General features: G+C 46.7%; 1 protein-coding gene and 1 non-coding gene across 2 annotated transcripts in view; both read left to right on the forward strand.

Annotated features, from left to right (window-relative positions):
• The first annotated feature begins 353 nt into the window (after positions 1–353).
• LOC119456951 (guanylate kinase) overlaps positions 354–16,191 on the forward strand; it is a 70,255-nt gene continuing 54,417 nt past the window's right edge. Inside the window, exon 1 of the mRNA XM_049665053.1 lies at positions 354–377. Within this exon, the coding sequence (XP_049521010.1) occupies positions 369–377 (9 nt within the window). The 5' untranslated portion in view covers positions 354–368. The remainder of the gene's footprint in view (positions 378–16,191) is intronic.
• Trnat-ugu (transfer RNA threonine (anticodon UGU)) lies at positions 14,218–14,289 on the forward strand. Its single transcript has one exon. It is a non-coding gene; the product is annotated as a tRNA-Thr (tRNA).

The following is a 16,191-nucleotide window of genomic DNA, read 5'->3' on the forward strand; positions in this document are numbered from 1 at the left end:
ATAAAGTTCAGTGTTCAAAAATGTAGACTGCCTTCAATGCTGGCCAGAATTCGAACACTGCCCGAGTCGAGCCTGTCCAACTACTCAAGCCGTATTTGCGGGTATCTATGCACCGTTGGGCGTCGTTTCAAAGCTGCCCTTGCACGCGGCTAAAACGCTTCGTTTGGCGCCGGCGCGCGCGACCGACGTTTCCGCCTGTGTTTATCTCGGCACGCGCGCGCACATGTGGCCGTCCGCCTGATTGCCCGGCGGCAGTCGACTATATAGCAGCACGACTCGGTGGCACTTCCCTGCGCATTTATGGCTGCCATCTTTTTTTCGTGCCATTAAAGGCCGGATGGAGACGAAGGGTGCCCTCGTGCCTCGACATGTCGGCCGTGAGTAACGCAGGTGCACTCCGCAACGGACACGTTGCAGCTGGTGTTTATCTTCTTATGTACACTTGTTTACAAGCACCGACAGGTGTAACACGTACGTACGTACCTACACTGCGCGCCCGCAATGCAGCGAATGCCTTTACGTATAATAGGTGTCACCACTGTAGTGGTTTGAAGAAATTGTCATGCGTAGGAGGATCCACCCGGGTTATCGCGCGCCCGTTAATTGACCCCTGAATGGCGCTTTGAGTGACACCTCCCGACCGAAGCCTCTGCTGCAGCAGCCTTAGTGGGAGAGAATCGCATGTAGTATCTTCAGTTCCACGACAAGCTATAGAGACAGTGTTTTGTTTAAACTGTAGTTATAACGTTCTGCTCGATTCTTGATCATTTTGCATTATTCACAGTTATTCTTGGTTACGCATATTTTCATAGCAAGCTAGTTACATCGCTGAAATTCACGGAAAGGAAGTTTGGTGGTTTGCAACCGCGTTCTCTTTAGCGAACCTCGATCTTGCTGCGCTCAGTGCTTATATTCCAAACTTTCCAATAACGTATTGAATAGTGCGTTCCGCGTTATTCGATTAGCTTCTCTGGCCGAATAATGGCTGTCCGAAACTGCTAAGACGTTTTTTATATATTCTTGGCTAATTAACATTGACGACTGAATTGTCCAAAAGCGAACTTGAAGCAGAGAGGCCTTAATTAACTATTTGCCAAACCACAATGGCGTGGAACTAATTGATGCCGATAACGTATAGCTCCCTTTTTCTTATTTTTTGTAATGACATTGACGTAATAGATGCCCCCATTAATATTTGCCTGTTTGTCGACGCTTGTGTCATGTTTAACGACATTAATACAGCTAATGATCAACTAGCACTTAATTTAGCCTTGAACAATATTGTTGAGGGGGGGGGGGGGGGGGGCAACAAATGGTGGATGAAACTCAACTCTGATAAATCTGTGCTCCTACCTATAACTTACAAAAATACCGCTGAAGTTTTCTTACTCCATTGGCCCAGACCCCTTGACGAATATTTGTATCTCGGAATTACCATTACTAACAAAACTGGAATAGACATATTACCAACACTGCTTCTGCTACTTATAGAAAACTAAGTATACTACGCCATTAACTTAAAGATGCATCCCCTGAAGTGAAGTCATGAGCTTATACCACCTTTATTCGACCCAAACTGGAATATTCTTGTGTTATTTGGGATCCATTCACTAAAACCAATCCCAATGCCCTTGAGCGGATACAGAGAAGAGCCATTCGTTTTATTTTTTCCAAATACGACCGTGAAGTGCCTGTAACCGAGTTTTTGCGCACTAATGGATTTCACACCAGTAAATGATCGCGATGACTATGATGATTGATGCTTTGTGTTCTTCCGCAACTCTTGGCGTCCGGGACGCAACGTCAGAGACGGTCTGCACAGGTATGTTAACTGGTGACTTCGGCTCGAAGGACGCAGAGGCTGATGTACGGACGAAGAAAACTTTTATTTACAAAGACTTTACAAGCTTACTTACAAGATTGCTTGGTTTAAATGTTACACCGGTTACAAACAGTTACATTGGTTTGGACCACATAGGACAACCCTATCTCGGCCGAGCCGATGGTGCTTAGCACCTGAAGTCAGGTCCACAACGACGGCCGGAACGTTTCCCGCAATAATCACTAGAGGGAACTCTGGCGCTGCGATCGTTCAGCCACCATGGGACATGGATTTGTCTGATATTCGTGCTTGGGGCTTCAGATGTTCTTGTGGCTTCATTTTTTACGCTTTATATGGGCCTAAATTGGACTAAATTCCAAAGCAGTTTATACTCAGTTTAATGCATAAGGTAGTAACACTGAAAGCACTCACAATTGCTGCTAATTGCAGTGGTTCCGCTTGTCCTTGGCGTATAATTATTTCAATATCGGGCTTCTGTGCTAGAGGTCCTGTGTGTTCGAATCCTGCCGGCGGATAATTTTAATGTTTGTTTAATTGCTTATAACGCATCATTTTCTTAAAAATGATCACTTTGCAAATTCACGAAGCCGTTTAAAGCTGGAAGGACGAAGTTTAGGCAAATCCATGTACCCACCATTTCCGTGTTAGCTGAACTGCCCTGCTTGCAGCTCGCGTAGATGATGATGATGATTTATTGGCATCCCCTTTGAAACGGGGTGGCGACAAATAGTCACCTAGCCTGCTTTATTTAATCAGGTATACTACACATGTTCTTTATCTAGCATTTTTGTATACCTCTCATTATCTTTCCTTTTCAAAACTTTAGCTTGTACCGCTGCCTATGATTTTAAGAGATCAGGTCGTATCCATCTTTTTCCTGCTTTTTTTCCACCAGTACTCTAATCGTAGACACTAGCGCCACAGTTCCCTCTAGTGGTTATTGTATGAAACTCTGGCCGGAACGCTGCAGTCGCATTTTTTAGACCCAGCACTCCGCCCCCAATGTTTACTGAAGAATCATTGTCGATTTGTTTTGTGACTGGACAATCCGTTCACCAATCCTTAACTTTGTTAGAACGTCATTGCACTATTGGTCGGTCGACTAACCAACCATCTAAGAACATGTTTAACACAGTTCACAGTGTAGAATCCTCACCCAAAAGGCACAATATACAACAACAAAGGGGTCGAGGGTCACGCTACCCATATTTGTAAGAAGTTCCAGGAAATGCCTGCAAGCGCAGCTGGTGCAATAAAGTGCTGACAAGCAAACCACATGCACAAAATGTGGACGCAAGACAACGTCTTAATCAAGGCGCCAGTCCTCGAACTCGTGCGTGAAGCGACCGAATTCATAGGAGCCGGAGGCCATGTGGTGCCGTAAACAAACACTGGTTTGCGAGTAAACCTAGCTGTAAGTGAGGTGCACGGGATAAGTGTTGTCTAACTAAACGTCGCCCCCGTGTCTAGACCGTAAGACGAAGAAAACATTCCCTCGGTGCCTCGGATCCAAGTCAAAACCGATAGTCTTTCATGCGGCTCTAAGAAACGGCACGCCGGTGATAGCCCACCCATAAAAAGTAATGCTGGCAGCGCATCCGGCCGGCGTCACGCGATTCAAACTGTCCCTGTCGAGACCCGAAGACGCACATTCGAATGCTACACGCCAGAGCACCGGTGTGGAAGTGAATCTGTTCACACCCACCCACTTGAGAGGCGCGAGGAGAATTCCTGAGGCGGTTCCCGAAAAGTGCACCGCAGAAGGAGCTTCGAGGCCCCTCGATCGTCACTGCCGAGCGCGATCGCTAACGATGGTGGTTTTCTCCGCTCCTCGAGCTCTGCGGCAGTTAGGAGTGCCAGCTGCGTGTTTATTCTGCTTTCGTGGAAGATCCCGCTCCGTGTGAGCTGTCTACGGCCATTACTCAAGTGTGGTGTCGGTGGACAAGGATCTCGTCGAGACCAAAACCCAGATATGGCCCACGCCGAGCTCTTCGGTTTGTTTTACTATACCGTTCGGGGCGCGGTGTACTTACAGCACTCTTTATTCGAGGCGAGAAATCCTACGACTGAAATTCCTTTACTCATTAATAAGCCGTAATCTTTCTTTAGATCCTAGGCCATACCTCACTCTTTCAGCATCGATAAAGGCCCGTCATTCCCACTGTCTTGCAATCTCTCCTTACCTTGCCTGGACAAACCTCTTTAAGTATTACTTTTTCCCCACAACTGTACAAGAATGAAATGCCATACCTTTTCATTATCTGCAACTCTACAACTTTTCAACTTTTCAACTCTGCAGAATCACTTGAAAATCACGTCCTCAATAGTTCGTTCCAGGTAAAATTGCTGTTTTGTGCTGTTTTGTTTCTTTTCTTAATGTTTCATTTTTTTTTCTTGCGATGTTATATTAGCGTTCTAGCGTTTTGTAGGCATATTTACCTGTGTACCTTGCCCCTCCTGTTTGGGCCACAAGGCTTGCAGTATGATGTAAATAACTAAAATATAATTAAAATTTGGTTATATGGAGGATCGTGATCTGTAAGCCACAAACCACGAGTCTTTGTGGCAAACATCAATAAGTGTGACAGACTGCAATCTTGCTAAGCACTGTCGTTTTCGACTTACCTTTCACACATACATGCGAACTGTGTTATTGCGCTCAATGGGGAGCGGGGGGGGAGGGGGGGGGGGGGGGGGCTCTGTGTGTGCGGCCACCTCATGGTCCTGGGCAACGGCAGCTGTTGCAAGTTTTGAAGCACGTCGGGAAACCGGAGGCTTATCCCTGAGCTTGTATGCTTTGTATTTCGCGGAGCTTAGATCTGCACGTGTTTGGCAGTTTTTCGCGCGAAACTTTAAACCTCGACACAAAAGCGGCAACCTCTTTTTTGAAGAACGTCTCAGTCACTGTCGAATACGTTTGAGCGTTCCAAGATCCCTGCAGGCGGTCACGGTTGATCGTGCAGATGATGTGAGCAAACTATCGCTGCCATATTTGTTCGTGCTCCCTGTCCTTAATTCTCTGGAGTTCTGGGAACACGGAATGACTTGTGGAGGAAACCGTGCCAGCGTGGCCTTTGGTCTGAGCAAGACTGCATGGCATAACGTCTTTGCTGCCGCCCATTCTTGGCGTAGGCTATTTCGCCTGCAGCGTTCTCTCGGCGAACGGGTGCTGAGCAGGACTTCCACACATCTGAGCATGGCATAAGCCGCGGAAGATTTGTTCTTGTTTGTTTTTTCTCTGCAGAACCGCTTCACGGCGCTATTGACCAGCAGCTGCCTCTTGCCCACACTTACAAGGCTACGCAGCATTGCGTTTAGACAGCGCAGTCTGCTGTTGCGCAAGCGTTTCATCGAACACTCGGTGCCGGTGAATCGCATACGCTCGGTCCTGGCAGCAGAAGGTAGACGACACGTTTGCCTCGAGACAGGGCAATAGCACGGCCTCAAATGAGAAGCATCATCTGAAGTCGGTGTCAAGGACTGCGCGATGTTACAGACTGCACGAGAAATGCGCAAACCCCACGGCTCATTAAGTATCTTTGTGGTAAAACCCTTCTGGCGCTCTTTCCCCGTTGCTGGCCGTATACAGTTTGTGAGGCACGCCTTCTTGGCCGATCCAAGCACGACGTCCCAATTTCGACCCCGTCGTTTACGCGATTGCTGTGATGCAACGCACTTGGAAAAACAAGTGAAAAATGCGGTCCGCGAACTGTGGGATGAAAGGGGAAAAAAAATGACAGCTCGACCACGCTAGCTTTGTTTTTCTTCCCCGCCCCTCCTTTCTTTTCTTTTTTTTTATTTGGACATGGATTTGGGCGGGCCATTTTCATTTATGGTCGAACTTTGAGTCGTCGTGACATATGGCGAGCTGTGAACCTCCTTATCGCCGTGCAGAATTCACCTCCCTTTGGAAAGATCTGTTCTATTCTGCTATACATGGGTTGCTGTGGCGGAGAGATTGAAGTAGAGCGTATCTCGGCTACTCCATTGCTCTCCGTATTTTACAGCAAAAAATAAAAAACATCAATTCATAAAGATCGAAATTTACCAAGAACTGCATCTGAATCAAAGCCTCCGAGCGACACAGACGAATCGGTAGCTGATTACTTTTGTGTATTGATATCTGCAGACGTACAGTACATCCAGCCGCAATCTTTTCTCAGTACGTGAATCAAGTAAGGAGGCGATGCGTCGCAGCCAAAGCATTCACCCTAGAAGTTGGTTACACTACTTCCAAGCAAACCCGGCTAGGTCCGCCTGTTACGCGCACCAAATGCTTGGGAACAGACACTGCGGAGACAGGGCTGGAGGTACGGGCCCCTTTCTCTGCCGATCTGCTCAGCGTCGTTTCGTCGTTCTTCAAGACATTTGATCATAGCTGCGCAACGTAATATCGGGGCTGACGCTTCGTATGTTTTGTTGACAGCGCACAAGAATCCTAAGCGTGCGCACCGTGCTCTCGAATTTCCTGAAACGCGGAGCAAGAGCATGCTGCCAAGGTTCTTTCTAAGCTTACAGGTATATGGATGCTTTTGCACTTTTTGTCACTGTCTTTGTCAAGTGCCTTTGTCAAGTGCCCTTTTCAAGGCCTGTTGAAGGGCGGCAACTCGGTCTACTTGCTCGATGCACTGCGTTAGAACAGTATTTAAACGAGACAAAGGGTTCACAGGAAAATGAAGACTTGACGAGATATGCACTGGTCAAACGAGAGAAGGCTCAGCCAACGTTTCAATAAGAGGAAGTTGTCTTCCTCTTATTGTCTTCCTGACGTAGGCCCTTGTTGAAACGTTCGCTCCAACCTGAAGCTTCCCTCATTCGCCTGGTGTTAGAACAGTGGAATACAGCGGAATCGACGAACTCCGATCTGTATTTGTACGTCTTACAGAAAAAAAAAGTGATCGATTACAGTTACAGTTGCTCATTTGAAAAATGTCATTGATTGCAGTTGCCAGTTACTGACCCACGAAAGTAATTAAGCAATTACTAAAAAGCAATCGATTACTTTAACGTTACTTTCTCCCCTATACTTTTATAGACATTGCACAAGTACAATAAATAGAACAAGCTGGCCTGGCTCTTTCAAAGCGTGCTCTGCAGCCCGTCACACGTTGTCTAGATATATTCACTAAGAATTGCTTTTAAAAATTTTCTTCTGTAATCTCCCCTCGTTTTCTAGTGAATACCTCTGCAGCGACACTGAAAACTCCCTCGATATGCGCACTCGAGAGAAGGGCTTTGTTGTAACGTACGAACGCCTTTCTCACAAGATTGTGTATGGCTACTCAATGCTGCCGTGCTTAGGTCTGGGTGATGGCGATAGGGGAAGGCGCTCCCAATAAGGCCAGTCAAAATATTGGCCGCCAAATTTAAGTGTTCAAAGCTGCGTCGCCTGCCTATAGCTTGTTTCATAAAAAGCGTAACTGGTAACATGTAATTGATAACTGAAAAAAGTAATTAAATTACAGTGAGCGTTAGCAAGAAAACAAAGCAATCGTTAAACTACAAGATATCCATAAACGTGATTGATTACAAAATAATTAATTATATGTAGTTCCTTACATACACGTATGCTCCCGCCTGCACTACTTTGACCTTTCGTAGCACCTTCGACCTGGTCACCTGGCCACCTGGTCTATCTTGTTGCGAGGCAACTTTATTGTGTTGCCTGTAGCTGGTCGTCGCGCTTTCTCTTTCCGCCTGCTCGTCTACTCTTTCCTTATCGGCATGATAAACAGCGTCTCGTGCAACTTAAGCATTTTCGACGAGATCATCGAACACATCCTGTGCAACTGGCTTTGTTTTTATGACAAAAGACAGTCACTGCGTGTTGCCTTCATTCAGTAGGTTGGACGACAGAGCGCTTACAAAAGAGAAGATATTGGCAGTTCGGCTTCGACTATCATCCGCACAGAAAGCGACTAGCCCTGCTGCGCTTTTTAAAGACGACCGGACTGTGTGAGTGCCTTTGAATGCGAAGTGAACGCTGTTGCGCATCCTGTTTCTTTTTCGGCTTTCTGCTCCCTCAACGTAGGGTAAACCAGGTGCATCCTGGTTAACCCGCCTGTCTTTATTTCGCCCCTCTCTTCGTCACCTTCCCTTGTCTTTCCTCTCCTTACTTTCTCTCTCCATATCTCTTGGTCACCGCTTGCTAGAGCATTAATGGTATACGGCCATATGCCGAAAAAACGCACGCCTGCTTTTAGGTGCGAAGCACCCTATGGGCCCGAGCTGTCGGCGTCGTCGTCACGGTAAGCAAGCGGCACGCGCTCGTGCCGAGCGCTCCCGCGTTCGTCGTCGTCGTCGTCTGCTTCCACAGCTGGCTGCGTTGTCGCTAATCATTCCAGCGTAGAATTTCTCTTCCCTTCTGTCGTCGTAGTGGGGAGGCCGCGTCTGCGGGGTTATGAGCCATTGCTTTAGGCAGTATGAGCCCATCACTGCATGCTTCGCACTTCCCCATGTTTCACGTTAGTGGAGCTGCATTTCGCTCAATGGGTCATTTGACACTTACGCATAACATTTAATTTTTGCATTGCATGGTCGTATAAGCGTAAATACATCAAATTTCACGCGTGTTTTGAATGCTACCTACGTCGGAATATACGAGTATATAGCAGAACCCCCCTCCCCTTTTCCTTTTTTTTTTTTGTTGTTGTTTTATTAACAGCCGTGTTTGCTTCGCGTGTCACCATGTACCGCGTTGTTGTTCTAAAGAAATGACGAATACAACCACATCCTCCCCGCTACAATTCTCTTACAGCGAATGCGGGATCTTGTAATAAATTCTGGAGTTTTACGTGCCAAAACCTCGATCTGATTATGAGGCACACCGCAGGGGGGGACTCCGGATTAATTTCGAGCACCTGGGATTCTTTAACGTGCACCCAATGCGCGGTTGACGTGCACCCGCGGTTGACGTGCACCCATTCTTTAACGTGCACCCAAATTACGAGGACATCAATAACCAATTTTGACCGACCTTGCTCATTGAAAGCCCGGCCCATGCGGCGTTTCCCAACAAACACACTCGGATATTGGATAGTTAAACTTGCCGCATCATCTGTAGCTTTCGTTTGGCCTTTTCTTTCCTTTTTAGCTACATGCTTTTACTTATTTTTTGAACCGAAACAATACCCTTCTTTAATTTTGGATGCAGAATATTTGTTGCCGCTCTGCAGGCAGTTAAATTACACATTTTCGTACTGATTTCGTCATTATTCCGCTATTATTCTACCCATATGGTGCGGTCGCGACCGCCGCATGGTCCAAGTACATATCACGATTTCTGGGATCATAGTTTTGTTCGTGCCTGGATCGTCTGTCTTTCTATGCGTAAAGTTTACTATCTGTGACTGCGCAACATGTTTATTTGTCTTGTTTGACGCATTATCTTTATATAGTGGCGTCTGCTTAAATACGTAGATTTATTGGTGACTTATACGTATATTTAAATATCTTATTGCGAGGTGTTGTGTATACAAGCAGTGAACTTTGTTTCCAGTGACACTTTTTTATCCTCTATCAAGTTGTATGTTCGCATTTGTATATTCCATTCTATCTTCGCATTTCTGATGTCTATTTTGCAGAACACCTGCTTTTTATATGTACTCACTGTTGCGACTATAATCTCCGTGCAATTACAATACACCACTGATAACAGCTGCTCCAGCGCAATCTATTGCAACGAAGGGCAGCGTCATTGAGGTTTTTCCCTAGCCGTTGCATATGTACAAAAATGTAAACAAGGTTCTTGAATTACAAAGATTCATCAAAATTTTTGTCCTCAACCTGTCCATTTCATGGCCTTTGCGTTTTTTATATGAGCTGCATGCACTGATTTGCTGGTTTCGAACTGATATAGTTCTAAAGTTCGTGTGATATTTTCTTTACTTATTAAATAGACAAAAAAAAACGCGGAAGCATTGATATCAGTTATTTCTGCCACAATTTGTGGGACATACGAATATATTTTATTATGAAAAAATACATATTTTACTTGACAGTGCGTAGCGTTCAGTAATTCGTTTGCAGCATCTAATATACAATGGCATTGGCAATGCAGTTATTTTGATGTATTTGATCCCTTGACAAATGCTATAAGGAGGAGGGCGCGCTGCAACGTGAGCCCCCCCGCCGGCCAAAATTTGTGGCTACGCCACTGGACCTGTCCGATCGTATCTCAGCTGATGGAAAGCTCCCTCGACACGGTGCAGCCTGCGCCAGCCTGCTGTAGCGAGCGGTAGAGTCATGTCAATAGCTGTGCTAGTGGGGCTTGCTTCGAGCAAGTACTTGTCCTGAAGCGAATCCACCTAGTCGGTCACGGAAAGAAAGAGAGGTCGGTAGTTATTAGGCTGATTTGTGATTTTGGAATTCGGGGAGAAATCGCGTATAACCCGATTCTCCTGAAATATGTTCGGGGAACTATTATTATTATTAGTATTACTAGTATTATTAGTATTATTAGTATTACCCGGAAACTAACAGTCATATACAATGCGCGGCTGTCGCTAATATTCGACTGCATCGAGATGTGTGGCCGCGGTCGACAAAGCAATGAGCATTCCTATGCCGGGTGTTTCTGCGAAGACTTTCAGTAATTTTTCAAAATCATCTGTGGGAGATAGCGCAATTATTATCATTGAGCTGGATTACCCACGCAGGTGGACGTTATCTGGGCGAGAAATCGATATGTATAATTGAATAATTAACAAAAATGCACTAATTATGTTCCTAACCAATTACTTTACAGCACATATTGCAATTAATAAATTGTAACCTGGGAGTTCGCAAGGTACATCCTGTTGGAACGAATTCTCAGGATGGCACCAGTTTCGAGATATTAATTCCCGAACTTCGCGAAGAAATACTTTGGAGGTCCAGTTACTTTTGTGCTTCAATACATAGAACGGCGTTTTGTTAAAGTGGAACGACAGCGCATTTTTACAGCAAGTTTGATGGTGCATATCTCGAAAATGATGTCATCCACGGAATTCTTTTCAAGTGAAAATGCTTTGCAGTCTCACGAGCTAAAATTTGTAAATTGCAATATGTGACGTAAGGTAATTAGTTAAAATCTTAATTAGTGATTTTTTTTAATTAGCAGATTAGGCACTTCGCTTTCTTGTGCAAGTAATGCCCGCCTCTTCGAATGGACCAGCTCGAGACTATAATTACGCTATCTGCCACAGATTATTTTTTTTTAATTACTGAAAGTCTTCGCAGAAACACCCCGTATATAGACTACACACGTCATCGTGTGTGTAGAGCGCAGCCACTCTGCTTAGTGCAAAGCGTACTCGGCACGGCTCAGTGCGTAACCGCCGGAACGTCCACGGTAGGCCGCGCGGACGGGCCCGGACCGCCTGGCCTGGGCAGGCCGGGGCACGGCAACGGCGCGTGCCTCGGCCTTACCCGCGAGTTCTGGGTCCTGGCAGGCCTTGGGGGAGGGTCATGCCCCGGCCGGCCAGGACCCAGGCCTGCGAGGCCTGTCCGTCTAAGCCGAGTTGCGGTCGGAGCGTTGCTTTTATAGCCGCCGCTGCGTCACGTGGCTTGGCAGCGTCATCCCCGGCGGGATAACGTGCGTTGAGGGTGGTGTTGGCCGGAGAGGGGAGCGCGCCGGCGAGGTCGTGCGATCGCCTGCGCGCGCTATCCTGGAGAGCCGCCGGCTTGCGAGTCTAAACGGAAAACGCAGACACGACGGCCAAAAGAGCCTCGCCACGGCGGAAAAACATGAGCGGATCGGTAACGCGTACCACGCCGCTGGTTTAGTTTTTCTCAATTCTCTGATGAGCCATTTTCGCACGGTTATTGTCACCCATCGATTGTCCCTGTGCGACATGCATTAATTCCATGCCTCCGATGTAAAGCGCCATAGTGTGAGTGACTCGAAAACAGGACCGCTGTTTGAGAATTTTAAACTTTCTTACGCACGAACCATTGGAATAATAGCCCTTTCTGACAGTTTATCGGCCATGCTGTCGATCCTGTCAAGTTCACCCGCTGTGCAAGCACCATGTTGCTGAACTTACTGTTGATGTGACCGTGGGCTAGAGCCTGACTTTTAAGTATTTCGCTTCAATTGTTCTCAATGAAGGTCGCAGCTGTCTCGTCGTTTTAAGCATCAATGACATTTAGCGGTTTTCTGCGTACATTTCGAAGACGCGAGATCTGCCGAACCTCGTCTCGCAACACCAAGAGACGTATAGGCGCTTTTTACAGCCCCCATGGCAACCGTGCACCGTGCCGCATGCACTAAATGAACGGTCGATCCGAAGAGAGCCCTCGCGAACACATCGCTTCCGATGCGGCGCGCGTAAGGCTGCCCAGAAGAAAAGTGGGTCTTCAGTCGCGAGTGTGTGTACCAGCCTGGCACGGCCGCAAGGTTGGAGCCCGCGCTATATCGACCAGGAAATAGGCCTTCGAGCACACTGGGCGCAGAGAAGGAGAAAGATGCCACGGTTTTTTGATGCGCCGACTCCGAGGCCAGAGTCGACGCGTCAAAGGCTTCGCTTGGCTAATGCCGCGTCAGCGCAGGAATCCGGACGGCTGCCGAACGAGGGCTTCTCTTTTATCCGTTATATGCGTCCCGGATGTGGCAGACGGCGAAACGTCCGCGACTTCTTCCACTGATATTCCCAGTATCACGTACGCATATAGTGTTCCGCGATCAGCCCCTGCAAGGCGCCTGCTCTGCTTGCGCCGTAGCTCTTGCGCATCCGCATTTGGCACCTCGTGAGGAGATTCCGACTGAAGATTAGGAACGCGGCAAGCTGCTGAGCTTACGTGCTATGTCAGCATAAAAAGACTGCGTCTTGTTAAATATAGGCGGTGACTTCACATACATCAACCATATTAACGGTCGAGCATGGAAACCAGGCGCGGTATTTTCGAGCGATCATTTTCGGGGGTATACGGTCGCTTTCGCGAGATTTCGCGTGACTCGGCACCGGACGAAGTATACGACCGACGCCACCAGTGCCGAGTCGCGCGAAATATCACAAAAGTGACCATCCCCGAAAACGATCGCGCGAGAATACCACATAGTATGACGCCCTGTTATAGCGGACGGCTTTCCATGGCTTTACATGGCTTTCCAGTTGCTCTCATCGAAGTCGACACTTGCACTTTGGCGAATGCATTGGAATAGCTCCAGAAATGTAGGACATTGTGGAAATGTCTTCACAGCGCTGAAATTATCCATCGCTTGGGAAGCCTGTAGAAATAAATTGCTGACCCATGCGGACAAGCTCTGCCTCGATGTATACAATGTGACCCAGCTAACGTTAGCCAAGCTGTTCAACGAAAAAAAAAAATTGAGAAAAAAAAAAGATTCGAACGCTAGCTGGTACACACTGTATAGTGGTATGCTAGAGGAGCTTCTTGTTGGGATAGCTGGTGTTGAGTCTGTGTTTATAACATTGCCACTATACTCTTGTTAGTACTGTCGCAGTGAGCACATGATGTAAATGCACGAATGACACGATGAATTTTTCACTTGGTACAGTAGCACTCGTCTTGTAAATCTTTCGATTTCCTTGACTATTTCGTGGCGCTTGTAACGTATTGTCCTTTTTTTTCCGAAGGGGAGGGGGGTTACCTCCCAAAATCACCATCTGTGCACCCAATTCACGGCACACCGGTGTTTCTTTTTTTTTTTCCATTCCGCCCCCCTCGAAATGCTGCCGCCGCGGTCCCCCGACCTCTTGTTTATAGCAGCGCAACGTCATAAGCAACCACGGCAAGTGTAATGCATTGACGCTTCTTTGAGTCCGATCACGAGTGAATCAACGAAACCAGTTTGCGCTAAGCACGGTACGTATACGTACGCGAGCAGATTCGTCGGTTCAAGCCTTTCGGTACTTTCCGTTTCGATCATTTCCGACCTACGCGCATGTTCCCTCCCTGTGCTGGAAATGATTTCGCCGCTGCAACTTGCAGTATATAGATAGATAGCGTAACAGGCAACAGTACATCACGTACCGTAAGTGATCCAATGCTGGCGTACAAGTAGGGTTGTTCGTTTTCGGGTAAAAGCCGATTTTACACCCCGAACACCCCGAACATGTTTCAGGAGAATCGGGTTAAACCCGATGTCTCCCCGAATTCCAAAACCACATAGCAATCTATTTTTTATTGCGCTGAGCGGAGTTCGCGGTGCACACGCGCTAGCTAGCCTGCTGTCTCGGGACAACAAAGTTAGATCCTGTTGGCGTGAGTGAACTGTAGTGACCTATAGTTCATTTCACAAACTGTGTGCAGCGCTGTGAACGCTACGCGACCCTCGACCGACCGCCCAACGATCGAGTGCGCCTAACTCTAAGTTATATCATAAGAAGTCAACAAACAATGACACCAAGGGCAACATAGGGGAAAACGGCTCCGCGGTAGCTCAATGGTGAGAGAATCGCACGTGTAATGCGAAGACGTGGGTTCGTTCCCCACCTGCGGACAGTTCTTTTTTCATCCACTTTAATTTCTGTTAATTTATAATTTTCTTTAATTGAATTAGTAAGTACAAGTGATTTCCCCTATGTTGCCCTTGGTGTCATTGTTTGTTGGTTTCTTATGATATGATTAATAAAAATCGGGCCCCTCGGTTCCCTTTCTTCTCGTTAACTCTGAGTTAGTAACTCACCGTGACATTCTACGTAGGCCGGCTGAAGAAAAGCGACAATACGCACTATAGGCGTTGGGATGGAACCGCCTCGGCACGCCTATTGTCGCTGAAGAACATGTTCTGAAGAGTTTTGCACGAAACTCGCCACAAAATGGTACTGCACTGTTAAACGGAACGTCTCAGACAACGACGAAAACCAGCTAACGTTATGGAAATTGGGAGCCGCCTTGGATCCATTCCACAAGCGTCTGCTGAGCCAGTCATTTGATGACTACCGACCTCTCTTCATTTCCGTGACCGACGACGTGGATTCGCTTCACGACGAGTTTAACCAGTACTTGCTGGAAGCAAGCCCCACTAACACAGCTGTTGAACTCATTGAGCATTTGGCATGACTCTACCGCTCGCAATCAAAGGCTGGCAAATGTTGCATTGACATTGTTTTGCCTAGCTAATGGAAGCTGTGATGTCGAGAGAACTTTCTCTCAGCTGAGATACGTTCAAAGATCGAACAGGTCTCGGATGGAGACCGACATGTTGCGCATGCAGATGATAATGTATGTTAACAAGGATGTGTAAAAGAAGCGATGACCAGCTTCTCGTGAATAAAATGTTTCATTTCCTTGAAGTTATCAATGCTCTTTACTGTCATTAATATTTATTAATTTCCAAACAAACGCAGAAATTTGGAGTATTTGCTAGAAAACCCTGATGTCCCCCGATTACCAGCTTGAAACACACCCCTAGTTTTAACGTGTTATCGTTAAGGAGCTTGTGATACCCTCCGATAAAAACAAAAAACAAAAAAAAACGAATGTCATGTATTACTTAGTACATTTGTAAATTTAACCCGAAAGAAAACGGAATTTCGAAATGGTCCCGCAAAAAACTCATCTATCCCCGATTATCAGCTTGAAAAAGAGCACCCGATTTTACCCCCCGAATTTCAAAAATTATAAAACTCGAAAAAGAACAACCCTACGTACAAGCTTCGACTGCAATGTTGGTCTTTCATATAAAGGTGGGTACAACAGAAATATACATCAAAACGAAGCCTTGGTCTTTCACCAGGGCCCGTATTCACAAGACTTCCCTTACGTAAGTCGTTTTTTTTTTTTTTTTGTGTGTGTGTGTGTGTGTGTGTGTGTGTGTGTGTGTGTGTGTGTGTGTGTGTGTGTGTGTGTGTGTGTGTGTGTGTGTGTGTGTGTGTGTGTGTGTGTGTGTGTGTGTGTGTGTGTGTGTGTGTGTGTGTTAATTAACTGGAATTTGTTTGCGCGCCCCTGCCACTTATGATAGTGATCTGCGTGATAAGACGATCGACGAGGCGATAGCTAAACGTGGATGGTGCTGACGTAAGAGAGTGAATAAAGGCCCGGGTCCTCACGTTGTCTTTGGAAATTTCTGTTCAAGGATCGGTGCAATAAACACATATTTGGTATCGGGTCATGCTTGGCCGTCTTTATTTTTGCCAAAGCACTTGATCCGCATTGTCACACTTGGAGGAAGAAAAAAAAAAAGAAAAAGAAAAAAATGGGGGAGGGGGGTATGCGGCTTGCAACTGCGTGTGAGCGACCAGACGGTGCCGGTATACACGCAAAACACCGTTCAGCCATGCGCTGTCCGAGTGTTAACATGATGCGGAGATCATTCCTCAGTGCTGTAGGCGAAGGAAGTGTGTACAGTGACCAAGCAAAGGAGAGCTGTATCGAATCGCTCACACAACTGCGGGCACAGG

Source organism: Dermacentor silvarum, chromosome 1 (assembly GCF_013339745.2).
Source record: "Dermacentor silvarum isolate Dsil-2018 chromosome 1, BIME_Dsil_1.4, whole genome shotgun sequence".
Lineage (NCBI taxonomy): Eukaryota > Metazoa > Arthropoda > Arachnida > Ixodida > Ixodidae > Dermacentor > Dermacentor silvarum.